Source organism: Desmodus rotundus, chromosome 3 (genome assembly GCF_022682495.2).
Source record: "Desmodus rotundus isolate HL8 chromosome 3, HLdesRot8A.1, whole genome shotgun sequence".
NCBI classification, from domain to species: domain Eukaryota; kingdom Metazoa; phylum Chordata; class Mammalia; order Chiroptera; family Phyllostomidae; genus Desmodus; species Desmodus rotundus.
Window position 1 is genome coordinate 102,210,656 of NC_071389.1, and position 12,541 is coordinate 102,223,196.

The window sequence follows — 12,541 nt, forward strand, 5'->3', positions numbered from 1 at the left end:
CAGCCAGGTTTTGAATTAACAGTGACATTAGCGTTAGTCACTCTGTATGAGTTTTAGGAATCTTTGAACCACATGGGGCTTTTCTTTGTACTTATGACTTGGGAATTTTACCATGGAATGGAGGAACTACTGATAGCTATACTGACAAATGTTGGTTGAACCACCGATACACTGGAGTGGGGCAGGGTTTTAACCTTCAAACAGTGTGAAGTATTACTTCCGAGGAATCATTGATCAGATCCATGGACTCAACTCAAGCACTTGTTTCTGCCTTTTGTACCATTGTGATTATTTATTGTAATTAATCCTGATAGTATTAACACTTAGGCCTCAGATGTCGTTAAGTCTCTGGGTGGTGTGGGAATGGAAAAGTAATTTTCCTCCCGGCTTTCTAAGGTCTTCCAGCTGTCCTAGTAATACTCAGATTAACATGGGAAAATGACCAGATTTATTGTGGGCGTGCGTACGTGGGTCCATAAGAACGTGGGGCCTGAGGACACATGGGGCAGTGCGGCTCGTGTGCTGTTCTGGACCAAGGAGAGGGAAGCAGGGGCCTGGGACTTCACAGGGGAAGGAGGCAATTCACAGGTTAGATGAAAAGGAGCAAACATGTGGCCAACAAATTCTTTCTGAGCCGCCCAGAAACCGTGGGACAAGGAGAGAAGTCCAAGAAACAGGCTTTTGCTTGGATCCTCCCTGTCTGCCACTGACTTCTCATATACTAAAGTTACAATGCTAAGGGTCTCTTCCTGAAGCAGGTTTTCCTATCTGAATTTCTTTTGGAAGTTAAAGGTGGGGAGGATCAAAGTTTCTTTCTGAATCTTTTGTTTCTTAAAAATAATCAGTTTAAAATAATCAGTATTCCAAAAGGTATATTTGGGGATGGAAAACTCTGGCCCCACTCAGATGAATGAAGCTCAACAGCAAAATTAAGCAACTTGAACTTCAAAACCTTCCACCCATGACCCTTTCATTCAGTGTGGAGTGCAGTGAGGGTAAACCGCCTCAGTGAGCATCTCAGCTGAATCACTTCTGTTTCTTTTCTCTGGATTTAGTTTCTGGGTGAAAACTCAAGCTTAGAGAAATCTACTTCAATAATGCAAATGCAGCAGAAACAATGAATTAGGAAGAGAAGATAGTAAAATGTTCTCCATTTTCTAATTTGTTCAGCTAGTGAATAGTAACTGATAAAAGTAGAGAGCCCTTCCACAGACAAGCTGGGAGGGAGCGGGAAACATTTGGGAATCGGGAGGAGGCGAGGCTCCTCCCCTGCGTGATGACGTAGTGTGGAGAGTCCCTCTAAGGCTTTCTGTGGTTGGGGCCACTGTTAGCTCACATGATATTCACAAATCAAAAACTAACCACCCTTGGGTGGCTCCCTTTCTGGGTATTTTGAAATCCTTTTGAAGTCAACCCTAAAAACACTAAGCACCGTTATAAAAGAGCCAAGGCAAACAGCACTGCAAGTGTGAGACAGCTTTCCTATGTATGTCCCTCACAGTTTGAATGCCATTGTTGACTTCAGGCTGCAGAATGTAGGTCTGGAAGCCCAGGGATAAGGGAGAGTCTTCAGGGCCCCCACCTGGATGCCTTTCCCAGCATTCTGGAGCCCATGAGGGCCAGGTGCCACCGCAGATGCCTGTGGGAAGTCTGGAGAGGGAGCCAGAGCCACCTCTCCTGCCCCCAGGGCTTTAGAGCATCACTGTGAGCTTCTGTGTATTATTTCCTCCCTTTGTTGCCCCTCCCTCCTTACAGCTTTGCTATCAGAAGTGAAGGGAGGTGAAACTTGTCAGCATTCAAATAAACAATACATTATTTTTTAAAGATTTTATTTATTTATTTTAGAAAGGGGAAGGGAAGGAGAGAGGGAGAGAAACATGAATGTGTGGTTGCCTCTTGTGCACCCCCTACTGGGGACCTGACCTGTCCCGCAACCCCAGCATGTGCCCTGACTGGGAATCATACTGGCGATCCTTTGGTTTGCAGGCTGGCACTCAATCCACTGAGCCACACCAGCCAGGGCACAATAAATTAATTTGCCGCCATGAGCAGTCCAGATAAACTCATGGTTGGATGATCGAGAACTAAAAGGAAACCTAGTAAGGTACCACAGTAGCCAACCAGATTGGCAAAAGTTTGCAAGCCTGAGGCCACCAAGTGCTGACAGGGATGTGGAGTGATGGGACCACCGGTGCACTGCTGGAGGAGGCAGGACATGTGTGCAGCTGCTTCAGGAAGCAGCTCGGCATTGTCCCACAGTGCCAGTGATATGAGCACTGGGCAACAGCAGTTATGCTTGGACACGAACCCCTCTCAGCAACCCTGTTTACAGCACTCGCAAGCTAGAAAAATCTCAGAGGTACATGCACAGCAGGACAGGTGATTCAGCTCTGGCGTTCAGGCACCAGTGAGGACTGATAGGCTAGAGCTGTGCACAGGGGCAGAGCCTGAAAGCATGAGTTTGCATGAAAGAAGCAAGTCACAAATGAATGCAGTGTGATTCTATTTTGAAGAAGATGAAAGTAGGTAAAAAGCACACCCTATTGTTTAGGAATGTAAACATAGGTGGCAAATCTTAAAAGAAATGGTTATTACAAAAGTCAGATGTTTGTCTTTGGGAATGATATGATCAGGAAGGTGGACATGGTGGTGATTAGAAGCCATGTGTTCATTCTCTGAGCCACGTGTTCATGGTTGTGCACATCTTTATCTCACACATAAAATTAGATGGAGAATGGTTCCCTCAAACAAAGTTTCCCTCACACCTAAACCACACTTGCCCCTTTCAGGTGGTTCTGTCTCCTTGGTTCTTCAGTCCAGCTGCCCCTCTGCTTCTCGCCCTTGCCTCTTGGGAGGTCCAGATGCCTGCATAGATCTGAGATGGCTGGTGTTCCTCCCTCAGCTGCTGGGCTGCAGGCCATAGAGTTTGGAGGTCAGGGGTACAAATCCCCTTTCTGCCTCTTGGGTGACTTTGAAGTCTGGGACTTGAGAAGTCACCTGGCCCAGGGAAGGAGTGACAGCAGTTCCTGAGCATAAAGGGCCTGGCCCAGACCCCTCAGGGCTGTCTGGAGGGCCTCAAGACCATGATAAACCTATGATGAACATCTCGCCCCCATCCCAGACGCTGTCTCCAACAAGGAAGCCCTTCAGGGAAAGGTGGAGCATTTGCTCTGTAACCCAGAATAACAGGCCATGTAGTGTAGGCCATGTGTCCTAGCCTGTTCTAGGGAGCTGGATGGGCAGTGTGTGGGTGTGCCCTGGGGTAGGGGCAGAACTGAGACTTCTACAGCTGAGCTCTTCATCCTCTCCCCCTGGGAACAGGGCCACCCAGGTTGCCAATGGAAGAGATGTCAGAATGGCAGCACAGCGCATGGTCTCTTGTAGAAGCAGTTGGGCCTGGCTGCTAGGCAGCAGCTGTGTCTGCACCCACAGCACTCTGTGTGTAAGAGACCACCCAGGAGGTAGGAGCTGGAGAGCTCACAGTCATTACACCTGTCTGACCAGCAACAACTTGGGAAAACAGCAGTGTCCCCCATGTCTGTCTTCCTACAGCTGAAAGGCAAAGGTGAAAATAACCCTCAGAGGAGACTGAGCTGTCAGTGAAGGGCCCAGTGATGCAAATATGTCTAATGCATCGCTGCTCCTTCCAGAAAGATGTGAGGAGCAGACCAATTCACACCAGTGGCCAATTTGACATACAGCCTAAAAGCCTAACAACTGTGCCTCTTGCTTTGCACTTCGCATTTGCAGAAGATTCTAGGGCTTCATCTTTGCAAACAAACATCAGTTCTAAGCTGCATTTCATCAAAGAATATCATTCTTTACAAACTCATTAAAAGCTAAACAAGGCCGGGCTTGCAGGCAGCACAGCCTGGAGAGCAACTTTGCAGTTCTCTTGATGGCTCCAGTCTTACATCTCCAGATCTTAGAAGATGGATAGAAAAGCCTTCTTGCTCTTTTTCTCTAGTGCCCCATTTATTTTTTCTCTTTCCCTCCATTCTGTCCCCCTTTGCCAGAGTCGCAAGTGAGATGTGGGTTGTGGGTGGAGAAGGGAAGACAGTGGAACTGGGCACAGTATAGGAGGAGGTTGATTACAGCTATGGAAAAAGTGAATTGGTATTTGACATTTCACAAAATAGTCTCTTTTCAGGATTCATTCACATATTATAGTTTTGTCATGCAAAATTTGATGAAAGCACTATTATAGTGCCTGGAAAGTATTTTAGGATCTTGCCCCAGTTACGATGGAAGTGACCATAAGAAGATTGTCTTTCCAGAGGACTCATCCATATGCTGCTCCTTCTCCACCATTTAGGAAGGAATAGTGTCTCCGAGTGACCTGGACCTCGTCATGTCTCACGGCCTGGGCCTGCGCTATGCGTTCATGGGACCCCTGGAAACCATGCATGTCAATGCAGAAGGTAGGGACTCGGATGGGAATTTTGTGCAGTGTAGAGTTTTTCTGCGTTTCATAAACAATCAAAGGTTGTCTTTTCTTACAACTGAATAGAAACAGTATCATGCACTTCACATGAGATGGCCACAGGGGGCGGTGGCCAGCCTTGGTCATTCACGATCGAGGCAGGATGATGGCTGTGTACTGGGCCCCATGTGCGACAGCACTCAGGGAAGGACCAGAAGGAGAGGTGGGCAATGTTGTGGAGACTTTGCTGCCTATCATCCAGCCTGAGAGAAGATAAAGTGGTATTTTCCTGAGAAAGATAATGAAATTATTTAGAGGCAAAAGAAGTAGGGAAGTAACCACTTGAACCTCTGCCGGACTTATCTTCTGCCTAAATATGGGCAGTTTGCAAGTGTGACTGGCTGAGCTGTAGGCTTCTTTCTGGTGCCCTCGGTCAGTGGCCAGGTTGGGCCATTGGTTACCCTGGAAGCCACTTCAAAGGGCAAGCAGGAGGTAGGTATGAGCTCATGATCTGGTGACTCTTAAAGTAGAGTCACTTGAGACAGGTGAGAAGCTTGCAAGAATGAAACTGTCCACCAGATTTTAAGCCATTTAGAAAGAAGAGATCATTTGAAAAACAAGCAATAAAACCTACACCAAAGTTAAACAATGCATCAAAAAAGCCCTGGATAAAAATCTAGGGGAATGTCTCAAATAGTATTATCATGGTTATCTCTTGGTGTTGAAATTCTAAGCAACTTTTATTACCTTTTTACTTTTCTGTGTTGTCATAAATTTCTATAATTATTGTATGTTGTTTTTCGTAATTAAATTGTTAAGTTGTAAGACATATGCAGAAAGAGAAAAGGAATATTGTATTCAGCATGGTCTACATTGAACAAAAATACTGAGAAACTGAAGCTGATCCAGAAGCGACCAGAATAGTGTGTGTGTGTGCGTGTCTGTCTGTTCATGACTTTTGTGGGGGTTGAACCAGAGTGAAAGACTGGGAATGGCAGGCAGACGGGTTTGGGGTCAGGACGTGTGGCAGGGAGAACTTTCTAGTAAGTGGAACTGATTGGAAGGACAGGTCACGCTATGAGTGGGATGTTTGGATGTCAATAGAAATCTCACAATGAGGTCAGAAGTTGGAGTAGATGACCTCTGGGAGTCTGTCTTAGCTTTTATCGTTTCACAAGGTTTTGGTAATACTTCAATCAATTTTCACCACAGTAATTAATGAAATACAATTTCCAATGGATAATTCCAGGCAGTTTTACCAGCTGTATTCTAGCGGGCCTGAAGTGGGTTAGTCATGTGTCATGCAAATGTGTTTCAGTAGGTGACTTGATTCTTCCTTAACACCCAGCTAAAGGGAGAGGGGACTCTCACCTGGTGCTGCATGTTACTTTTGTGGTAGGATAACAGTTGAATGTAGGAGGATAATGTAAAGACACAGGCTTCATGAAAGTGAAACCAGAATTTGTCCTTTTTAAAAAAGATTTTCTTTATCTATTTTCAGAGAGAGAAGAAGGGAGGGAGAAAGAGAGGGAGAGAAACATCAATCGGTTGCCGCTTGCACACCCCCAACCAGGGGCCCGGCCTGCAACCCAGGCATGTGCCCTGACTGGGAATCAAACCAGTGACCGCTCAGTTCACTGGCCAGTGCTTAATCCACGGAGCCACACCAGCCAGGGCAGAAGTGAAACCAGAGTTTTGAAAGATCATTAAAATAAAGTCTTGGATAATTCTTAAATGTTTTTTCAAACAGAACCTTAAAAGTGATGAATGTATTGAAGCATTTGAGATATGTGAGGACATTGCTGGAAAATCACCATGTTTTTTTTTCTTGAGAAAAATAAGATAATTCAGGTATCAGAAGAAACAGATAGGGAGAGACCTGAGAATTGCTTTGACTCTCAAACAAGTAGAAACCGAAGCCGATGAAACCAGAAACTCAGGAATCAAACATTGTGGCCCATAACAATTTTTCACACAAAGGAGATTTGATAAGAAAACCTAATTGACTTAATATGATAATGGTAGACGGATGTAGTTTTCAACTTCAGAGCATTCCAAGGAACAGAGTTAAACAGTTATAAGATCAGGCTCAGGACCATTGGAAATGGTTATGATTCCTGACGCTGTCACCCGGGATATATCAAGATTGGAGTCGGGAGAGTTTTCTTTTTTCTGAAGTTATTTTCATAGAGCCAGCATCTCAAGTTAAGGCTAGTTATTAGTCTTAAAAGCTACAGTTTATCTAAGAGGGGCAAAAATATTTAATGATTTGTTTTTAATCTAATAAAATAGCAACTAAGAAACAGGAGGCCAGCATGCCTCCTTTGCCTTTTGGCTACTTTTTAAAAGTAACACCCACATTAGGTAATGTCTCTGAACTTTGGGCCTTTTTGATCTTTCCTAATAAGTTCTGTCTCTTGCAGGCAGGTGAATTCACATGTGTGGGTTTGTAAGCTGTGTGAAAACCAGACTCCTCTGGTGTGGGTAGCAACTAGGGCTCTCCACGAAACAACACCCAGGTCATCTCCCAGCTGCTGCCTCCACGTGACGTTGGCCACACAGACAGGTGCCTGCTCTGTCAATGCAGACGGATGGGACAGCTCTCCACAACTCCATCACCTTGGGTTATGCTGAAGGCTCAAGGCACTGTCTCACCTTCAGGGCCCACAGCCAAAGAATAACAAGTCAGAAAGCAGCACGAGAAGCTAAATGCAATCTTGGGATAATCAGTTCTTTCTCCCGTTTTTCCTTACTCCATATAAGCATCTCTCTCTCTCTCTCTCTTTTCTTAAAGAACTGTGCACCCCAATGTTCATAGCAGCACAATTTACAGTAGCCAAGTACTGGAAGCAACCTAAGTGCCCATCAGCAAATGAGTGGATCATATAAGCATCTCTTGAGAAATTAGGTTAAGTCTTCTAAAAAGCTAAACTCCCTGAGAGTTGTTGGAAGTACTGTACATGGTTGAACAGACTAGAGGGCATGAAAGCATGAAAAGGAAAACATAGGGGAGGCTCACTCCACAGTAATACAGAGGAGGGACAGGCTGTGGGATAAAAGGTGAAGTGGCTTTTTCTTTTCATTTCCACTGAAATTGCTATTTGAGAACATTCCCACTCGATCTTCCTCTTAATACTGCTCTAATGGAAGGGGAGATATTGCAAATACTAGCATGGTAATGAATTTGCTGGGACATTGGACATAATTGTGACACTAAGTCACCATGAACTTGTACTTTTAAACTAGTGGGAGAGCCGTCCTGTGATGTCGGGTTCTCCACCCCCACGCTGGCTGTGTGGCCTCTTGCCGTCACCACAAGCTCAGCGAGACTGGCCCCCACCCATGAGCCTGAGTGTATCTGTGGAAAGGGTTTTTGTATTTGTAAGACTGAAGTTTTCATTGGCTTCCTGGAGAAGTTGGGGGGAAATTATGAATTATAAAGAGTTTTACTGTGTTTTATTCTATCTTAAAGAAATAAGTACCTTTTTAAAGCCACAAATTTTATAAAAGGCAGGGGAAAAGAGTTATCAAAAGCCCCTGGGTGATTCGGATGACTTTGCAGGGACACTGAAAGGTGAACACTTGTTCAGAAAATGTGAAGTGATCCCGAGGTGAAAAACAACCCTTGAATTGCACCCATGGCTTCTTGCTGCTCAGCGAGGACAAGGAGACAGAAGTGGCTCCGGGAGGGTCCCAGCAGGCCTCTGTCTCCCTGCAAACAGGCGCATACGCAGCTCCAGCCAATCCTCCCGTTTTCTTCTCGTTTAATACCTTTATAACTTATTTGAGTCTTGTGATCTCTGCCCCGCAAAAGAAATAACTGTATTTGTGTCTAGATTTTACCACCTTTAGTTTGGATAAACACACACGTAGATGAAGTGAAAACAATGTTTAATTTCCAAAGGAAATAAATGTAAAGGTTGTTTTCTGTGTTCTGGAAATGCTCATGAGCCCTCTAAGATAGCTGGCCAGGGCTGGAACCTTTAGAAAGTCTTCTGGAATCCTGACTTGTCGGGTTATATTTGTGTTAAATGAAATGAAACCCCTTATTTTAAAACGAGAGTATTCACCACTTAATGATAGGTGCTAATGTCATAAAAGTTGGTATATTTGAATTTTTTACCCTTCAAAACAATTTCTCTTCTAAGAACAAGTTTGATACAATCTTAGCACACTAAAAGAGAAGGAAAATAAAACTGAAATTCAGTGAATTCAGCCTTTCACAACAGTGTGGGTTCACCAAAACTAAACCCCAAAGAAGTTTGTCTTTTTTTTTTTTTTAAGAATATCTTGTGGTGATGGTTTTTATTTAACATTAATTTAAAACAGTTTTGCTGGGGTGGATGAGAGCCAGGCTCGGGGATCTTTGCAAATTCTGCTGTTCATTTGTTCCTGTGTTACCTTTTAGCCTGACTGACCAACCTTTCTGGTTGTGAAAGATGTTGGAACTAGGCCAAGGGTGGCATAGTGAGTGGCTTCTGTGTGCACCCAGGGCCGGCTTCTGATGGGACTCGTCTCCCGCACATGCCTGCACTAGCCCAGCCCTGCTGCCTCCCAGGCAGGGAGGGGAGCAACACCAAGAGCAGACTGTCCCAGCAGGCCTGCCCCATGTGCTGGGAGGTGAGACCACTAGACTCCTTTCGTCTCTGTGTTACTCTAACTGAAGGGCTCAGCTTCAGCCACACACAGCCCACAGCTGCTTCTAAGTTACTGTGCTTCTTCCTCTGTCCTGTGTGAGTGGGCATCTTCTTCATGGGTTTCTCCATCAAAATCCTAGGACTGTATCTCAGCATTTGAGAATATGGTTGGGTCCCCCAGGGCCAGGAAGCTGCAGAAGCAGTTGGAGAGCCTTGCAGACTGGGCTCAGAGGCAGCCTGGGCTTGAGTGACAGGGCTGTCTTCCACTGGCCACACTCCGAGCCTACATTAAAGAATATGCCACTGCCCTGGCTGGTGTGGCTCAGTGGGCTGAGTGCCAGCCTGGGAACTGAAGGGTTGCCAGTTCAATTCCCAGTCAGGGCACATGCCTGGGTTGTAGGCCAGGTCCCCGGTTGGGGGGGTGTGAGAGGCAACCAATCAATATCTCACACTGATGTTTCTCTCCCTCACTTTCTCTCTCCCTTCCCCCCTCTCTAAAAATAAATAAATAAATAATATATTTTTAAAAGTTTTTGCTGCCTGTTAGGCACCCAATCAAGTACTAACTAGAAGTCAAAGGAACAGAGTAAAATGGGAAAAGATTTGTGAACTGTGATATTTGTGGTTCTTAGAAAATACATTCAAACCATTTATACAAGTAACCTTGTAGATGTATTGTGAAAGGTATCATTCTTGGTGAACATAGAACTTAGTGGGATAATGCAGGAACTAGGCTGAGTGGAGTTCTGTGGGGTACACTGAGGAAGGTAGAACAGCAGCCCCCAAGGGCCCCTCGCTTTCAGGATTCTGAGATCTGAGACAAAACTTGACGAGTGACTGACTCATGGTGAGGGCCCTCAGTCCCCAGCGCCGGCTAATCCTGTCCACTGCCCATCTCCTTTTCTTCACTCACAGGAAGAAAAGAATGTCTTAGTTGGGAGTTCTCTAATGTTCTGGCTAATTTTGTGGATTATTGTGTTCATATGGTTTCAGGTATGTTAAGCTACTGTGACAGATACGGCGAAAGCATGAAACGTGTCCTCAAGACTTTCGGACCCATTCCAGAGTTTTCTGGGGCCACAGTTGAAAAGGTTCATCAGGTACATGGTCTGACTACAGAAAGTCATGTGGGCTGAGTGGAAGCTCTGTGTCGTAGGGACATTTTATGTGCATCTAGAATCTTTGCCTTTGGTTTTGAGGGCCCCTTATCCCTAACTTTGCTGTCCACAGTTCTGCCATGGTCCTCAGAGACCTTAAGAGCAGTGTGACCAGTGAACTAGGAGTTCACCGTGACTGGTCTCTAAGGAGCTGGAGTCTCTGGATTCAGAAAGCTCTTATTCACTGAGGGTTTACTCCTCCCCTTTTGTCTTTGAAAGCAAACTCAGTTTGCACAAGTAGGACCAACAGTTGTGCTTCTGCTAAATTACCTCCTCTTCATGCCTCTTTGTTCTTTTTTATTTTTAGAAGTTTTTACTTGCAGTTTATATTCAACATTAACTGCAGTTTATATTCAGTATTATTTTATATTATTTTCAGGTGTACAGCATAGTGGTTAGACAATTATATAGTTTACACAGTGTTCCCCTTGACAAGTCTAGTGCTCACCCAACACCATATGTAGTTTTCCGCTATCATTGACTGTATCCCCCGTGCTGTGCTTTACATCCCCATGACTATTCTGTAACTGCCAATTTTTACTTCTTATCCCTTAATCTTTCTCACCCATCCCCTTAAATCCTTCTCCTATCTGGCAACCATCAATTTTAGTCTATCTATGAGTTTTTTTCTATTTTGTTTATTTTGTTTTTCAGATCCCACACGTAAATGAAATCATATGGTATTTATCTTTCTCTGTTTGACTTATTTCATAGCATAATACCCTCTAGATCCATCCATATTGTCACAAATGCTAAGGTTTCACTCTTTTTTTATGGCTGAGTAGTATTGTATATATGTACCATCTCTTCTTTATCCATTTGTCTATTGATGGACACTTGGATTGCTTTTATTGTAAATAAGACTGCAGTGAAAATAAGGATATCTTTTTGAATTTATGTTTTGAATTTTTCCAGATAAATACCCCAAAATGGAAATGCTGGGTCATATGGTAGTTCCATTTTTAATTTTTTGAGAAACCTCACACTGCTTTCCACAGTGGCTGCACCAATTTGCAATCCCACCGACAGTGCACAGGGGCTCCCCTTTCTCCACATCCTCACCAACACTTGTTTGTTGGTTTATTGATGATAGTCATTCCGATAGGGTGAGATGGTATTTCATTGTCATTTTAATTTTCATTTCTCTGATGATCAGTGATTTTTCATACATCTGTGGGCCATCAACATGTCCTGTTTAGAGAAGTGTCTATTCAGGTCCTCTGCCCTTTTTTTAATTGGATTGTTTGGGGGGTTTTGGTGTTAAATTGTATGAGTTCTTTATAAATTTTGGATATTAACCTCCTATCAGATGTATCACTGGTGACTATATTCTCCATTTGGTAGGTTGTCTTTGTGTTTTGTTGATGGTTTTCTTTGCTGTCTGAAATTTTTTAGTTTGATACAGTCCCATTTGTTTATTTTTTCTTGTTGTCTTTTCTTTTCCCTGAACCCAGGCCATGTGTGTGAAAGTCCCAGCTGACCCTGAGCATTTGTCTGCCAGGAGGCAGTGGAGGGAGCAGTGCCTCGTGAGACTTGCCAAACTGAAGAGTCAGATGCCGTTCCAGTGAAGTGTTTATAATGCTGTCACTCCACTCAGTGGAAGTCCTAATTGATGGAATTATAAGGACTTAATCATATTGCTCGAAACAGTGGCAACCACAGAGGTACCTTAACATGCAGGTCCTCATGGTCTCTGGTTAGCACTAGTCTAGTCACTTCCGATTGTGCCCTAGGTGTGGGTGTCAAAGCAGCATTTGAGTTCTCAGGGCTGTTGACTTCCTGCCACCTGGGCAAGCAAATCATCTTAAGATTATCACTTTTTATTTTTAAGTGTGATTATGTATCCTACATTTTACAGCTAATGATTGTTGTTTCAAATCATTTTAATCTGTAACAAAATATTTTTATAATTATTTCTAATCTTTTTTTGAGTACTCTGTGGCCCTGCATTTTTGAGGCAACTACCTACCTTCATTTTGCCAATGCTTATACTGAATAAAAGTTTTTGATTCCATATAGGCGTCCTTTTTCTTCTGATCTTTATGGAAAGATAGTTTTGCTCCTGATGATTGATGTGTGTTAGAGTGACCTAATGAATGACTCAGAAGCAAATACTCATTCTGGGTCCTTTGCTTTTCATTCAGTAAAAATCCTCCCATTTGGGCCAGTGTTCCCCACAGCATGTTCCACAGTGCCCTGTGACTCTGGAGTCAGCTGTGTTTGGGAAACTCCATGACTCACCTGTCCTTGGGCACTCATATCTATTGGAATTTAGGGGCTCCAAGTTCTGAGTAAAGATACCTTTTATTTTAAAATCTTCACTC

At 44.0% G+C, this 12,541-nt stretch overlaps 1 protein-coding gene across 4 annotated transcripts in view; it reads left to right on the forward strand.

Annotated features, from left to right (window-relative positions):
- CRYL1 (crystallin lambda 1) overlaps nucleotides 1-12,236 on the forward strand; it is a 147,353-nt gene extending 135,117 nt beyond the window's left edge. For all 4 annotated transcript variants that reach the window (XM_045188098.3, XM_045188096.3, XM_045188099.3 and 1 more), the window contains 3 exons: nucleotides 4,316-4,421; nucleotides 10,054-10,160; nucleotides 11,672-12,236. In XM_045188098.3, coding sequence (XP_045044033.2) covers nucleotides 4,316-4,421; nucleotides 10,054-10,160; nucleotides 11,672-11,785 — 327 coding nt within the window. In that variant the 3' untranslated portion in view covers nucleotides 11,786-12,236. The remainder of the gene's footprint in view (nucleotides 1-4,315; nucleotides 4,422-10,053; nucleotides 10,161-11,671) is intronic.
- Nucleotides 12,237-12,541: the final 305 nt, after the last annotated feature.